The sequence below is a fragment of the Barbus barbus genome (genome assembly GCF_936440315.1).
Source record: "Barbus barbus genome assembly, chromosome: 30".
Classification (NCBI taxonomy): Eukaryota; Metazoa; Chordata; class Actinopteri; order Cypriniformes; family Cyprinidae; genus Barbus; species Barbus barbus.
Genome location: NC_136758.1, coordinates 15,798,861 through 15,815,871, shown reverse-complemented (window position 1 = coordinate 15,815,871; position 17,011 = coordinate 15,798,861). Strand labels below are relative to the sequence as shown.

At 41.5% G+C, this 17,011-nt stretch overlaps 1 protein-coding gene across 13 annotated transcripts in view; it reads left to right on the top strand.

Moving 5' to 3' along the window:
* Nucleotides 1–17,011, top strand: part of LOC306850660 (protein quaking-A-like) — an 82,010-nt gene that overhangs the window by 43,300 nt on the left and 21,699 nt on the right. For all 13 annotated transcript variants that reach the window (XR_013782427.1, XR_013782428.1, XM_079386415.1 and 10 more), the window contains exon 4: nucleotides 5,751–5,894. Coding sequence is in view for 11 of the 13 variants with exons in the window: in XM_079386415.1 (XP_079242541.1) it covers nucleotides 5,751–5,894 (144 nt within the window). In the remaining 2 variants the exon portion in view is untranslated. The remainder of the gene's footprint in view (nucleotides 1–5,750; nucleotides 5,895–17,011) is intronic.

The following is a 17,011-nucleotide window of genomic DNA, read 5'->3' as shown; positions in this document are numbered from 1 at the left end:
AGACCAAAGCTTGATCTAGTTAAGGACTGTTTTGATTATTCATAACCCTATAAGGTATTTTAAAATATTATGTTCTGAATAAAATAGTTTATCCAAAGCATCGTATCACTTACCTTTATTATGTTTCTTATCTATATGACTTACAAAAGGAGAAGTTAGGCAGAATGTGTCATTCAGTTTCTTTTTTATGTAGCTAATTAAATGGTGAGAGAGTGTCTCTATCTGTCATTTCATTTGTGTGCCAAATACATCTATTTGTATAATGAATTGGTGACACTTTACAATAAGGTATAATTTATTAACATTAGTTAATGTATTAATTAACATCAATGAACAATGCATTTATTACATTTAACTATTAATCTTTGTTAATAAAAACTTAAAAAACAGCATTAGTAAATGCTGAAATTAACTAACTTTTAGATTAACAAATTCTGTAGAAGTATTGTTCATTCTTAGTCCATGTTAACTAATGTTAAATGATGAACCTTATTGTAAAGTGTTGCCAATTAATTGTTTAATAATTGTAATTACATAATATACTTTTCTAAAGCTGAAGTGACCTTTATGTTAGAATATGTATAACTTAATATTTTAACTAATCACAAAAGCTGAATTATCAAAGTCTACAGGTCAATCAGTGGAATAATCGATGATTAGTCGATTAATCGTTCTAATAATCGTTAGATTATTTGATTATCAAAATAATCGTTTGTTGTAGCCCTAAGAGAAAACATCTCAGGAGGAGCCAGTGGACAAAGAGGCGAAGGTCAAAAAACGTTTTTTTAAAGTACGATGGAGAAAAGCAGACAATGGGGAGTGCCGTGATTGGTTAGTTTACGAAGAGACAAGTCTGACAATGTTCTGCTCGGTATGTCGTCAACACGCTTCAGAAGATGCCAAAACTAATAGTTTCATTGTTGGGACTAAAAACCTAAAACTGGAAGCCATAAAAGACCACGAATCATCCGAGCAGGCGTAAATTGGACTGGGAGTGGGGAGGATGGGTGGAGGAATGTTAGTTTTTTGTTTAATCTGCCCTACTCATTTAATGAAATGTATATCAGTTCATGGTTTGTGTGTGTATAAGAGAGAAAGAGAAAATGTCAGTATTTCATTGAGACTTGAGATTAAATAAACTGCTTAAGTATTGTAGATCTTGTAGTATTAATTTTCACATCCAGTTACACATTGTCGGTTAAAAACAAGAAAGTGGCTGGTAAAAACATTGAGTGGCTGGTAGATTTTGAAATCCACCAGCCACAGTGGCCGGTGGACAAAAAAGTTAATTTCCATCCCTGCTGGGCGCGATAAAGCAACCATTGAAAATCATTTGAAATTTGTGTCAGTACATCATAAATAGAACGTGCCAGTAGTTCTCTGTCGGAGACACGGGGTGCATCTCAATCAGCTCCCTAGCTCCCGAACTCGTGAATTAGTTTATCGGGTACACTAATTCGGTCACTGGCAAGTTCCCTGACTCACTGCACTTTGGGACAGTGATCACTCGAATTCCAGTGACATGATTATGTACAACGTCAACGGACAACATTGTAGGACGTCACCGCTTGAATTAATAAACAACAGACAGGACCGATCTTTTTGATATTGTTTTTATTCTCTTTAAACCAGTGATTCTCAAACTTTTTTGGTCGTGCCCCCCTTTAAACCTAAAAAATTCCAGCAAGACCCTTTTGGGATAGGTGCGTGTTTGTTTTGGTGATTTTCAAATATCAATATTATTTTTTAGAATAAATTCTAAAGATAATTCTAAAGATAAATACCCCAGATCTTCATAAAAGACAACAAACGATCTAACATCACCATTTTTTTGTCCATTGTCTTGTGTATGTTTTCATGTCTCAATGTTGATCGTGAGAGAATCTGCAAATAGTGAGATACGCACACTGAAACTGAGGGTTGTTTATAGTTAGACCCACCTAAAGAGACTGAAGAGTTGTGAGCAGAGTCAGGTCTGGGCTGAGGGGGTTGTTTATTTAGCGTCCATTAGCCAAGCCGTTTTTGTGCTCTCAATAATTTAGTTTGCTGCTGCCTCTGTGGACTGAGAGAGCGATGGAGTTGTAGAAAAAGGAGTGACTTTCATTCAGAGAAGTGGAGTGGGAGTCTTTCGCATCACAGAATGTTTGGTTATAGGTCATTCTTGGGGATGCGATGAGTTGTTTGTTAGTGGTGTTTAATGTTTACTCTGAAAGGTAAAGGCATGGTTCACCTGAAGTCTCAGGAGAAAGTACTTTGTTAGCCCAAAATCAGACAGACATTTTAATTAACTGCTCCCCAAAGGTGGTTTAACCCCATTTACACTCTCAAGAGCTGCGTATACACCAGTTTGCACAGCCTGAAGAGACTCTACATCCTCACGCTTGTGTGTGTGTGTGTGTGTGTGTGTACTGAAGCCGAGCTCAGGCCGATGTAATGGGAGAGGACAGGACAGACAAACTCGGGATAATAACCTGTCCCACTGTGTAGCCTCGTCCTCTGATCAAACACTGTTCAAATTGAGGGCTCTCAGAAACCACAGCACAGATCAAATGTAACAGACGGCCACCCTCACCGGAGCATCACAGAACCTCTCCAGAGCCACACAGTAGGCTCTCTGAAGCTTTTTTCCCCCTCTGTCCCTCCTCTCTTTTATTTTCAAGTCTTTGTTCTTGGTTAAATTGAGTTCCCTTTCTTTTTTCTTTACACCTGTATCACAGCACACATTTATAATATGAAACAAGTTCCTTAAAGTCACTATGTAACACAAGCGACGGATCTTTTCTTCCATATTGTGACATTCATCCAAAGGAAGAGAAAAAACATAAGGCAGGAACCTGGTCCTATCGCTTGGGTTTTGATTGGATAGAGGAAGGAATTATGAGGACCAAATGATTGGAGAAATCTGGCATAAGTTACCAGAGAAAAGTCTTAATGGAAAATCGAGTTATGTTTGTTTCCAGACTACTTTGTTGCAAATTTGAGACATTGACATTCATGCATTAAATTTAAATGAACAAAAGATGGTCAACACTAGTAAAACTACAAGGACAACTAACATTCCCAGCAGCTGTATCAGTAAACATTCTGATGTTTAGTTTTTTTGCCAATTTTGGTAGTTTGAGTTTTTTGCTCCAGTCAATTTTCCACTCCTGTTGAACAAGTGCCTGTAAACTACTCCACACGGGACAGCTGTTCAAGACTGTAGCTTGAGTTCAGTCTGCTCTGGTTGATATGAACAGTATTTATAGGGTGGTGGGATTACTTCCAGCTAGGACGTCTGCCAGTGGAATCGAAGCAGTGCCTTTGCATGGTGAAAACTTTGCATGGTGAAAACTTTGCATGGTTTATTTTGCTCTGATGCTTTTGGTGCGCATACACTTAAGATTGACAGTTCGGTCCATATACACATGCCAAAGTTCCACAAACCCTCTCACATTTGCTGACGAGCTGCTTTTGGATTCATTCTTGTACTTTTATGGGTCCGTCATCACATGTGTCTCCCATCACATGCGTGTCGCCTCGCCGGTGGTTTCGTATGTCGGTAAACAGAATCTTTGCCCTCTTCAGAGGCTTTCAGGGTTGTTCTTTCTGCCCTCCCCTCACCCCCACTCTGAGGACATAGAATGACCTTGCTCCTTGATGGGCAGGGGCGGGTGGGTGAGTTTACAGTTCATGCCTTTGCTCTGCTCAAAGCTGAAGGTATCGCTCCATACATGGATGGCACAGCATGTGCTCACCTTGAAAATTATGCAGTAGCTTTTGCTTTTAAGTGTACTTTGTACAGTTATAGGCCATGATTGGTCAGGATCAGTATTTAGGATATCTATTTTTAATGGGTAAAGCTAATTGGTGCATTTGGCAATCTAAATCCGGGTGTCCGGGTACTACACACATGTGGTAAATTAGCTAGCATCAGTAACTACCTGCTTGACACTCCAGCATAGGAGGCAGAATTACACCTTAGTGTAGTGAAAATATTGAAAACGCCCGTGTACTGTTCGCTTGTGTATGTGATCATTGCTATAGTAACAGTATCCAAGGCAGTGCTGTGGAAAGCAGTGTCATAGGCACTCGCCTGGGTCTCATTCGGTGGATTAGTAAGCATGTCAGGTGGACCCTTCTCCTCCCTGCTGAGATCCACCACTCTGTGCTCGTTTGTGAAGCAGGCATGCTAATTGAGGTGTCTGACTGAGCAATGATCTGAAAGCATCATGGGAAACATGGTGGGAGGGACAGATGCCGACATTATACTTGTAATCAATGTGAACAAGAGGCGGTTAGGACCACTCAAGTGGTCTTTAAACTACTTTACCTTGGAATCCTGTCTTTGTATTACTAATGGTTTCAGGCATAAAGGGTGTGAGATTAGCATTAATTGCTCAATCTAGACTTGAAGGAAGGTAAGTGGAGATATATATTTGCCATTTTGCTATGTTACTGTATAAAAAAATGGACACAAGCTTGTCTTTTTTTTCCCCTTTCATCCATCAGGTTTGTAGTGTTGCTTCTACTCTGAGCTAGATGAACTGTCCGCCTCTTGAGAGGTCTTGAAAGCTTGGGTTTTGATAAAGACCCACCCTCAAGAGTGTGAAGCTTCTTTATTCTGCATAATAGGGGCTTTCGCACCACGTAGTTCTAGGAACTAGTCAGCAGGGTAGTTCCTAGAGAACCAATTTCTCCCTCGGGCCGTTTTCCTGGTTGCATTCACACCGGCAGCAGGAACTCTGAAGCGGCCGACAGTCTTTTTTGCATGACATTAACAAACGTCAACAACTGATGAATGGAGGACGCTGTGATCAGAGCTGTTTTTGCTGTGTGTCATGGGATTTATGATAATGGAGATGGAATGTAAATGCACAATTTATGCGAATGCAAGAGCAAACAATTTAGAGCCTAAATTTTAATGCGAACTTGCAGTGTTACATATCATCGAAGCTGAGAAAAGAACACAACACTGCAGACAACAGGTAAATGCCGTTATCGCGGTTTTCCATGTTCGTGGAGTAAATATGTTTACATGGCTTTTTAAAAATGCTGGGTAGCCGGTTTTTCGTGTGCGTTTGGCCAATCAGTGTACACTTACGTCACTGATAGTTCCTATAGAACTATTTTTACTCTGAAGTAGGAGCTAATTTAGTTCCTCCAAATGGAGTTCCTAGAACTAAAACCGTTCCTAGTTCCTGCGGTGCGAACACACTAAAAGGCATTCTTTTGAGGACACTGTTAACCCAAGCCAATCAAACGGTCATGCACACCAACTGCAGGCCTTTTTAAATGATCGCTGGGAGAATTGTGCTCAAAGAGTTTCACTGCTTTTCCTGTTCTGATTAAAATTAAGATATTTTTGGCCTCCACTTGGATCAGTGTGTTAGACTTCATTGAACTTATACTGAACAAATAAAGTCTGCAGTTGGCTGGTATGTAGAGGTTTTATTTTAATGTTTTTTTTTCTTGCTCATGACAATCCATTGTTTGAGTAGCTAAACAGCATATGACAATACCTAAAATTAGTGGCAAAACTACTAGTTACCAGAATTCTACTCCCAACGCATGTTAATGTGGGTAATAGCTGCTGTTTGAAGAACAGCCGTCTTTAACTCACTGTGAGGCTGCATCAGAGTGCCAGCTGTCATCTATGGAAAAAAAATGTCACACTCTCACACTGACTCAAAGTTTGATGTCCTGTAAAAATCCTGTCACCACTACTAACTCTCTTTCTCTCTCTCTCTTTTGTTGTCTCCATTTCTCAGGAGGAGCAGAACAGAGGGAAGCCAAACTGGGAACACCTAAATGAAGACCTGCATGTGCTGATCACAGTGGAGGACACACAGACACGTGCCGAGATCAAGATGAGAAGAGCTGTCGAAGAGGTCAAGAAGCTACTGGTGCCTGCAGTAAGTTGCAAACACACATTTATACTTGGCAAAAGTATTTGTGCTAGTGGAAAGTGATTTGCTACAAATGTTTTGACCTCTGAGATCTTCTCTGCAGACCTGCCCGAGGCTTGTGCTTTGTAAGGCAACAGTGGTGGATTTAGCAAAATGCTTTATGCTGCTTCCTGTTCTAGGTGTGTGACGCCTTTTGTGCATATGGGCCGGATTTTAATCCCACCCCTGACCCCTGGCTTCAGTCTTCTGCTAAAATTTGATATTTTTATCTCAGGCTCCCAACAGAGAACAAATGGCGCTCTGCAACCTGCTTCCCACATATTTCCGCCCCATTCCACCTTTCTATTCTCCGCTCCTCCGTCGATTGCCGCAGGGGGTGGGGGCGCTTAAGTCAGGGTCTTGGCTCCAGGCTGTTTTGCCTGCAGTGAACAGAATGGCTGGACAGCTGCAAGAGCCTGTTCCCTATCAGGCAACATGGTGGAAAGGCTTCGACCCGCTGAAACCTGGCCAGAAGCAGCCGTTCCGCCCAGCCATGTGCCTCTCGCTTCATTTCAGAGCAGGACACAGAGTCCTTGGCGTTCTCGGACTGCTCTCAGGCGCTCGCTTTCTCTGGTTTCTTTGTGCAGGTTTTTTTCCAATTCTCTCTCTAGGCCAGAAACCCCACATTTCGCCTCTTGTTTGGGGATTTTTTCCCCCCTTCTTTATGCTCATATGTCCTTTTGTTCCGTTTGAGTGGGGAGGCCTTAAACCCTCCACACACACACAGACACACACACACACACACACGCTCATCAAAGAAAACAAACATACACGGCCGACTGAGTGTGTGTGACTCATACTGTACAGTGTGTGTGGGTGGGAGATGAGTAAATGGCTACATGCTCTCTCCAAATTTTCGCTCCGACCTTATGCACCCCTGAGATCAAAGTCATTCTCACCGTGTATATCCTCCTTTGCCATAAACACACACACAATCCATGCTCAGGCTCTCAGGAGGCCTGTGTTTGCTCTACTCATGTTTCATTCAGTTACACAACGTTCTTGGTCTTTTTTTACAATACTGAAATCTTTCCCAGAACAGATTGTTTTTGTAGTGTAAATGTAACATACTGTACATATTTGTATCTAATATTTTAACTTACTTAAAGGGATAGTCTACCCAAAAGTGAAAACTGTCATCATTACACCTTCATTATGACTTTCTTTGTAAAATAAGATGTTTTTAGCTGTCTCTTGATAAGTTTGAATCGATTTGCTTTAATATAAGAGGATGATTTTTAAGTGACACAAATTTGTGGTGTTGTGACCGTGACTTGAAATAGTAACTTCCGTGTGATCAAGGCATATGGGTGGGTGAATGATGACAGAATTTTCATCTTGGCTGATGTATCCATTTAAGTTTTGCTGTATAGATAAAGCCCCTCTTAAACATGCTGGTTTTGTGTGTGGCAGATTGACTCTAATGCCCTTTATCATGCCATGCTAAACTGGATTAAATGACAAACCGTCCATCTCAGCCCATGCAGTCTTAATGAAGGATATCTTTTAGGCTCATTTAGAGGCATGAAATTGTCTTATTAAATACATCATAAAACATACGAGGTCACAGTCTGTTTCCCCTCGGCTCTCTTCATTTTGTCATTGTGGAAAGGATTTGATTGGTTAGAGCAGAGAAAAGGGGGGCAGTAGCGTCTCAGAGCTCTCCGAGACAGGCTCTCTGTTTTATAAACATCTGCGATATTGATTTTTACCTACCTTGAGAGGCAGCTAGCACATTACCGCATGAATCTGTAATCCTGGCTCGGGCCCTGAAGAGTTGCCACAGCCGAACGGTTCCCGCTCGCAGAGACCAAATTGAAATTTTCAGCCTTGCTCAAGGAATCAGTTCCACACACAGCATTTAAATGATCGTCAGACTCGGAGAGAGTGCATGAACGGCGGGTATGTGTGCGTGCACACAGCCTCAGAGGCCAGGGTTAGAAGGGGGTGATTGAGAGATTCGGCTCAAAGGCCCTATGAACTTTTCAACTCCCATCGAGAGACAGAGGAAGGAAGAGACATTGAGAGAGAGATTTGAGTTGAAGGTGGGCTGGTAATGAAGGTAGTAGCGAGTGAGAGGATTAAGGCAGGAACGTAATGGAAGGAAAAAGATAAGAATCGAGCCACACTTTTACATGCGGATCGCTTCCCACAGTTCTTCTGCTCCAGTCTCACTCGTCTTCTCACTTACCCATGGCAGCCTTTCTGCTGTCTTGCAGATTTTTAAAATGTATAATCTAATTTAGTGTTTATTTATTTTATTCATTCATCATCATCGGTCAATTCATCATTGAATTCAGTGATGTCATGATCCAACTCAGTTCAGTTTAAATAGTATCTGTGCAATCACATCATCAAATGCACATCAAAATTTACATCAAAAGCATATATATATATATATCTCTCTCATACTTGCGCATCTAAGTGTAAAACTGGCCTGGCAAGAGCACAGCATCATTTTAGTGGAAAAGGCATACCAGATACTGGTCAAACAGTTTCTCTCACACACCTGCTCTCTGTGTACCACTTTTCTGGAGGGACACCCTGTCTTTGTTCATAAAAGTGCTGACATGCACATGATGTATCAAATTGCAACCAATAAAACACTCAGAGAGCAATGTGTATCTACAAGTCCATATCTTTTTGACTTATAGCATAAATTTCAGGTTTAGAGCTTTTACACCATAGCCCACCGTCAATTCAGTTTTATCCAGTTTGGTATATTTACAGCTCAGCAAATGATCAGTAAGTTTAGTAGTCAGTGGGAGCAGAAGGCACAGGAGGGCTGATGAATCTTTTTGAGATGACAGTTAAAATTGATTGTGAAATAAATCACTCTCTGTAAGCTGTGACGCTACTACCCTACTGCTAAACAGACAGAGGAAGGTGGAGACAAATGCAGTTGTGAGTTATGGACACTGATGAAGCACTAATTGTAGTTTGTTAGGTAAAATCTTCTCAAATAAGTTATGTCTTTAAAATCACATTTTGTAGTATCTTGCTTCATGAGCATTGAGTTTAAGATTGTCAAGTTTAAAATAGCTCCATTCCGTTGTGCTCTGTCCAGCTATTTCTGAACACAAGCTCACATCCTATGTGAACGCCCCTAACAAACGCGTCTGTTCTAGCTTTTCAAAGTTTCCTTAAGATCATTTACAGTCTATTTTAATATAGAATGCACTTCCCTGTTATGGTCATGTATTAAATGTGTTTTGAGTCTGTTATGAGGTGCTAAAAATAATGACTACTTGTTAGAACACGCAGACTCCTTGTTTTTGCTAAACCACCAGTGACTGAAAATGGTATTGGTTAAACTGTTCTCTAAAATTGCATTTGTTAATTTCCGTTTATATGTGCTGAATGTATGAGTAGATCAAGCCGTGTGTGTACTTTTAATGCACTTTATTATTGCCAGCATTATTAGGCAGCGTCACCCATTCCATGTATGATAGTTTGTCTTCTAATAATTTGTCTCTGAATTTGAAGACTGAATTTGCTTATTTTCCCAGTTTCTCAACGATAAGGCCCAGTTTCTGAAGACAGAGAAAGCTGCAGGATTATAGCAACTGTGCTTATGAGGCTGCTCTTATCTCCAGCAGATTCCGTGACGAGCTCCAATGCTGCAAACAGATGCGTTGTAGTCCGGGGACACGTCTACATATCAGATTCCTGTTAATTTAATTTACTGGTTTATACACCAGCCCATTTGGAGATGATCAGAGAGAATAAAACAGTGTGATTCGTTCCTACGAAGCAATTAGCCTCTCAAATGTGTTAAAAACCTGACAAATTGGTTTTCTCATTAGGGGTGCTAAACCCAGGAGAGCTGACGCCTGTGATGGGTGATGTGGATTTAGATTTTTAGAAGATGCAGTGTCAAAATAGGGGTGTGCGATATTGGGGAAAAAAAAAATATCTCCTATTTTTTTTTTTTTTCCAATAATAATCAGACTATATTTTGCAGTGTGTTATTGTGCTGATGTCTGACTACCGTGGACAGCAGCAGTTTTTGATATTCATATTCTGTGTGGTCAGTTCACATCAGTGATTAATTAATCTCTTCAATTAAGTTTAAATTGATTTTTATCTTTTAACAAAGCATTTTTTTTCTAAAAGCTTACATCTTTTGAGCCAAATTGTTACATTTAATCAGTCAACTAAGATAATACACATTTAGGCTGTTACCAAACAAATGAAACCAGTATCGACAAAATTAATCTTTGCAGACGTTGCATCTGAAGTGGCATTTAGATGTATTTATTCACTATTTATTGCAGCTCAGAGGGACATGGAGTGCTTTAACCAGTCAGAAATGCATCATTTTTTGACATTTTTAAACATAAAACTTAAATATCAATACTGAATACTGATATTTAAAATTATTTTAAAAATGAAAATAGACTTTAAATGTGATATTAAAACCACCAGAAGGCGGCAGAAAGTCACTGTTAATAAGTGAGTCATTAGGCGCGTTTAAGCGGCGCTGCGCAGAATGGTCAGTGTATGACATCAAAGTACCACGAGAGCCATTCGAAAGCATAGGATCCGTCAGCTCTCTTATGGCTCTCGCGGTACTTTGATGTCATACACTGACCATTCTGCGCAGCGCCGCTTAAAGACGAACGCGCCTATTGTGACTGAACCGAATCATTTAACGTTTGATTCATTCAGGAACGAATCACCGTCATGTTGCTCAGAGACGCAAAACAGTGCTGTAGCTGTTAGGAATTATTTTTTGTCGGCGAAATGAAGCAAAAACAGGCAATATGGTGTCTAAAACGTAAGTCTCTTAATATTAACATTGTTTATTGAATTTTTGTGTAAAATCAATATCACATTTGTAATCATGCTTATTTTTGAGGAAAAAACAGCATGAACCGTAAATGTATACATTTTATGCCCCCATATCTTGAATTTTGCGATCATTCTTTAATGGACTGAATCATGCAGTGAAAGAACACTCTCTAAATGCACACGTGTACTCTTTAACCTGCTTCATCACCACATAGGCTAATGTAAGCGTGCACTCCGTAGGTGTTTTGTTTGGTTTTTGCAAAATACTTGATATTGTCAAATTGCACATTGTCAAAACAACAATTACAATATTATCGCAGCTGATATATATCGCACACCCCTATGTCAGAATTGCCAAGAGAGGTTCTGTGCTACAAGGTGACATTCCTCATTTCCCCTTGAGGTGTGTGTTTGAGAGGGAGAATCTATCTAACAGACGGCAGTAAGCTCTGTTGATATGTGAGGTCAGTGCTAATCCTGCAGTCGCAACATTCTCAGAGGCCCAGTGAAAGGCCTCCTGGGAAAATGCTAGATGTTCACCCTAAATACCCCCTCACTCCGAATGGTACGTTATATCCACAAAACCGTACTTTAGCATGTCTGCTCCCAGTTGCCATCAGCGCACTAGGGAATGATGGGAAATAGAAGCTCACACCTATGATATCTCATTAAGAATCTAGGCCACTATGTGTCCATTCCCTTTACCTCGGCTAATTAAAGTGGCGTGTCAAAATATTTTTCTGGGTTATTGTAGTGTCAGCGCACTGGGTCGGCCGTCGACAGGAGCCGAGCAAAGGTTTAAAATCGCAATGGTGGACAAAGACCTTATTTAAATTCAGTACGGTACTGCTAATAGTTTCTTTTGTGGATGCCCCTGGCTATAAGGCACATGTAGCATTTCGGTCTCTCTTTGTGTTCAGTTTTTGTCAGGGAAGCACTTCCTGCTAGATTGTGGCATATCTGTAGTAACAGTTTTGCCTCCAGAGCTCAGTGGCTTTGGAGCTTTACGTGGGTGCGTATAGTAGCTGTAGCCCAGCAGTCTGGCCCTTTCCTTTATTCCTTCCTTTCTTATTGCTTTCCTTTTTCCAGCATTTCGTTTCAACTCCGCTTGCGCTTGTAGGCAGAAATCGACTAGAGAACCAACTTGCTGCTCCCCGTGTCCTCCATGATGCTTCCAATATCTTAAAAGGCCACAAAGGAAGGGGGAGGGAGGGTGAAAGAGAAGAGAAAATAGGGAGCTTCGCTCACACAACGCTTCCAGCATCTCTCTGTGAATGAGCTCGTCCTTGCCTGTAACAAAGTGACTGGGTTAGCAGTGTTTGCACTGTAGCCTCAAGCCCTGTTCCCTTCTCTTGTCTCCCTTCCTTTCTCACACACACACACCCCCACTCACTCACACGGTCTCTCTTGGCACATCTTTTATCCCGTGTACTACAATAACCATCACATGCAGCGCCTCTGCTGAGCACAACGAGTCCCCGATCTGGAGAGGTTTCAAGCCTCTCTGAGTTGTCATGGGTGCTTTGCATTTTGTAATCTTTTCCCAATTCAGGAACGCAGTTAATTTCACACCATACACCTGGTTATAGACCTCTCACTCACTCTTAGGCTCAGAGGAAAGGCGAGAGAGAGAGAGACAGATGGTGTATAATATACGACAGGCGTTATGGTCTATGGGGCGTAACATCCTCGTCAGCCAAATTGTAGCCGTCACCTCGCGGGCCGCGTGTCTTGTGGAATGCTGTCTGAAACTAGGACTGTTCTGGGCGGCCAACTCATCGTGATCAATAAACACCTTTTCTTCAACACGCATAATCACTCTCAGCTCCTATCAGGCCCAGGTGACAAACCAGAGCAAAATGCCGTCTGACTGCTTGCGGTTATTTCGGCATGTGTGGTGAGAGTGCCACCAATTCAATTGGTAATCGTTCTGTTTAAAATAAATTCATTATTTTCTTGCTCTATTTTATGGAGCACCTCTTAATTTAAAGGATAGTTCTATTTAAATGTTGTACCAAACCTGTGTTTTATGTATTCTGTGGAACGCAAAAGAATATATTTTGAAAAATGTTGAACGTCAGTGAGGTCCAATGTCTTGTTTATTGTATAGGCAAATCGGTTCTAAAATTCTTTTGTGACCCACAGATGAAATAAACCCACATTGTGTTTTGAAAGGCATGTAAATGAACTATCCCTTAAAGCACGCCGCTGCATTTATCCTTGGAGTGGCTGGAATTTAACTGTATTGTAGTTGACTACTTCAATGTGGCTTGAGTTTCATTGGGCTGAGATCATTGGAGATCTTGGAGGACAAAAGACAGGAAAAAACCACCTGTGACGACAGCCTCCTGAAATGCATACAAGTTGCCCTGCAGGTCAGTGCAACCCGTCTGAGAGTACTCTTGTGTCCCTGTTTTCAGAGCATGTGTCGCATCCGATCAGACTCAAGCTCCAGCTGCAGGGTCTAGAGCGTAGGATCATGGGTAATGGGAACATCCTCAGCCGTGAGCTTGTAAAAGCCCCGTGCACTGCCTCAGTGATGTGGCTCGTAGATAACTGGAGGGCCATCAGCGCTCATTGCTGCTCCTTGCATAAGTGTTGGAACTAACAGAACAAAGGGTCAGGGGACTTGATACTGTAGACGTACTTAAAGCATAATGTTGTATTCTGCATATGTTTCACTGTAAATTGGTACCATATAATTTATTGGACCATATCAGGTATTGGTCAATATTGAATATATATTGGCCTGTAGCAGTCCAGGGCTTTTTTCCTTGGAGCATTGGCAAATTTTTATTTTTTACCAACATCTGTGGTGTCTATATGGTAGCTGGTCCTGGCAGTTCTGGCAGTTCTGGCAGTTTTATTACTAGAGGCCCAAGAGGTGGAGACTGTTATCCTTCTATTCTGTGTCTTGCTTTATAGTGAGCTCTCCCTCACTATCCTCTTCCCTAAAGCAGCTGTCCTCCTTTTCTTTCCGTGGTCTTCTTGATTGGAGCCATAGTTTGCACCCCAGGCTTACTGACCACCAGAACCGCAACAGGAAAAGGCTTCTCTTGGGGTCTGTGTATGCTAATCCGGCCTTTGCTGGCAGCAGCTTCAAACGCTCCGTTGGACTGGCAGTTCGTCAGACTCACTGAACAGAATGGAAAGCGCAGACCCAGAATAGACTGGGATTTACTGTGTGCCTATTTTCACCTGAGCACCTGCCATTTTAAAGGCACAAATTCAAGCGGCGATGTGCGAAGTGAACCACTTCACACACTGTAATGGGATTTGTCTTTTCATTTTCAGCTTAAAGTGATTTTCTTGGCATAACAAGTGTCGCTACAAATGAAACATTAGTTTCATAGTAAAGGAGACCGGCATTTATTTACTGTCTAAAAATCACATTTCACATAACATTACTTTAGATACTCTCGTCTGCTGTTTTGTGGTTGAAAAATGTTAATCGCCTTTCTGAAGTGGAAATGATAAACTGATGCTGCAGGGAGTGTTTTATTTAAATGTTCTGTTTTTTGACTGTTCTATTAGAATGTCTTTTTATGATACTGATGCATAATTTACAAAGACAGGCATCATTTTATCCTTTTGGGTTAATGCCACTTATACTAGCGAAAATGCGGTCTCGTTAAGTTGTTGTTCTCTCTGGGATTTCAATTGCCCACTCTTCACAGACTGCTATGGCCCTGTAAAGTGCTCCAACAGTGACCCTGAGGGCCCCCCAGTTATCGGCTAACTACACATTTCAGAGTACGCTGAGCTGCATAGCATTGTGCAACTGCAGCATTTAGCTGGGGTAGAAGTGGTTCAACAGTTTTCAGTGTTCTCCCAGGTCTAGTTAAGCGGGTAATGTATTTTCAAAAGAAATGATCTGTCTATTTGCAACAAACCAAACAAGCTGAACGAAACTACTCACAATTTAAGCTAGCGTGACCTCATCTTTTAGCTTGCACTTACGCCAGCCCAAATTAGCTGTACTCTAGCAGCGCTACTGCAGGGGAAGAACAGGTGGCCTTGACCCAGGGTAGGTGCCCTCCTGTTGGGTAGAGCTCAGTTCAGGCATGCCACCTCCCTTCAGACCTGCTCGCTCTCACTCTCTCTGTGGGTTTCTGTTTAATCTGCTCACTTCAGATGAGGCACAAGAGCTTGAAGTTCAGTCAAATGATTGTCCTTGAAAGTGTGACAAGGATTTTGTCGAGCAGTTTGCTTTATGACCCCCCCAAAAAATATCAATATTACACCCAAGGGAATACGTACAGTGTGAACGCAGATATTCTGGTAATTTAAAGAATTTTTTTTGTACAATCCTTTGTGAGTGGTAATGCAAAAAAATTTCTACAGCAGTTTCATTTTCTGACTGTAGCAGTGCCGAACTGCCAACAGAAAGCTTTTGGAAAAAATATATTTACTCAACTGTGCAGAAACTAACAGATAATTCTTTATAATAAGAGATGGAGCTGCTTTAATTTCAATCCTACACCCCTTATTGTAAATCTGGGAAGAGGAAGGCTATCCGACATAAAGCCTGTGCCAAATGGCAGTGTGGATAATTCCACTGTGGCGACCCCTAACGGGAGCAGCCGTAGGAGAGAGAAAGAGTATAGAATTTTATTATCAGTCATTTATCGGTTATTAGCAATAATGTGATGACAATTATCAGCTCGGTGTCAGAAGTAAAATTTAATATATTAATGCATCTCTAATCAACCCAAACCTTTCACTAAACCTTTTTTCTTCAACTTTTAGTCACATGGAGCAAAGGATGAGATTTCAGAAATGACAGTCTCTGTGTGACAACTTTTACTCATAGAGTTGGGTGCTGAAATAACTCAAGACGGCCCGAATAAAGACTCTGAATTGGGTATTGGTTATAATCATAACTTGTTCTGTAAAGAGGCACAAGGTCAACTAGCGTCTTTGAAAAGTTAAAGAGTCCATCCCCAAGCTCTCCTTCCTGTTACAAGCTATCAGGATAAATAACATAAACCTCTTAGTTTGCAGCCCACCTCTAGAGGTTAGTCCAGCCCCTGACTCTTCTGAAAACAGTTGGCTGTAATCTCTTCTGGTTCCCATAAAAGACCCCCTGCGTACATCAGTCCAACTGCATTTCCTTTGAACAGGCCACTAATCCTTTTACTTTGGGGAGAATAGCTGCAGACTGAAACGCCAGTGTTTGTGCACTAGCCTAGTTACGGGGATGTTTTTGTGCCCCCCTTTGGCTCTCTGCACTCCCACCCCTGTTACATGGTGTCTGGGCTAATTATCCGCTCATTCAGAGTCAGATGGGGACAGGGACCACTAGGATCAGCCCTGTCGTCTAGAGAATGCTCTCTAAACCAATGTCATGGAGAGAGCCAGGAATGGATTCCTTTCATCTTCTCTCACTGTTTTCGAGGGCGGAACAGGATTGTGTTAGGACATACGTTTGCAGTTGTAGGTGATACCTAAATTTGTTTGCATGTAGAGCATTTTATAACTTCTATCTTAGGCCACAGTTAGATGAGGCCATAGGCAAGAAATGTGCTAGTAGCTGGTCCGGTCTGAGGATTTTCTCCTATTTAATTTAGATTAGTTTATCCTGACCTTCTCTAAGAGCTTTTTTAGTTGCAATTTGGCCCAATACGTCTCCATTACTCTTCATTTGTAATCTCCCTTTGGCAGTACACAGTGTGTCCTGTAGTCAGCAAAACTGAACACGTCATCAAGTTTGTGTGTGGACTCTTTCACATGCAATATGTTTTCCAATTTTGTTCAAGCAAAACATCTTTTAACACAGCATGCATTGGTATATCGGGTTCTGCCTTCTGCTTGCTAATATATTGGCCCTGACCCACAGAGCAGTTTGGCTATCATAGTAGAGACCTTGACTGCACTGGCCAACGCTTTTCATTTCATGCATTTGCTTTGCAGCTGCTAACCTTGACTGTGGAGTAACCTCTGCTAGGCCGTTGGGGAAGCTCTGTTTTCAAATTAGCCTCAATATGGTCCATCAATCCCCACTGCATGTTCAAGGGCCAGTCATAAGAGTGCTACTTTTATTGGGATTTTTGTAGATTTATTTATTCTGGCCTTTTTTTCCTCGGCTGATTCATTCCTCCCGACATCGAACACAAGGTTAAGGGGGTTGTAAAGCGGGCGAGGTTGGGTCACAGTCCAGATCTGACAGCCCAGGCGGCACAGGGAGCACGCGGATCAGCTTTGACTCTCAAATCTCGGAATCTGATGCAAATCCGGCAGTATTTAAACCTCCAGATCAGCCTTCCCAAATCCTTTCAAGATATTCTCGG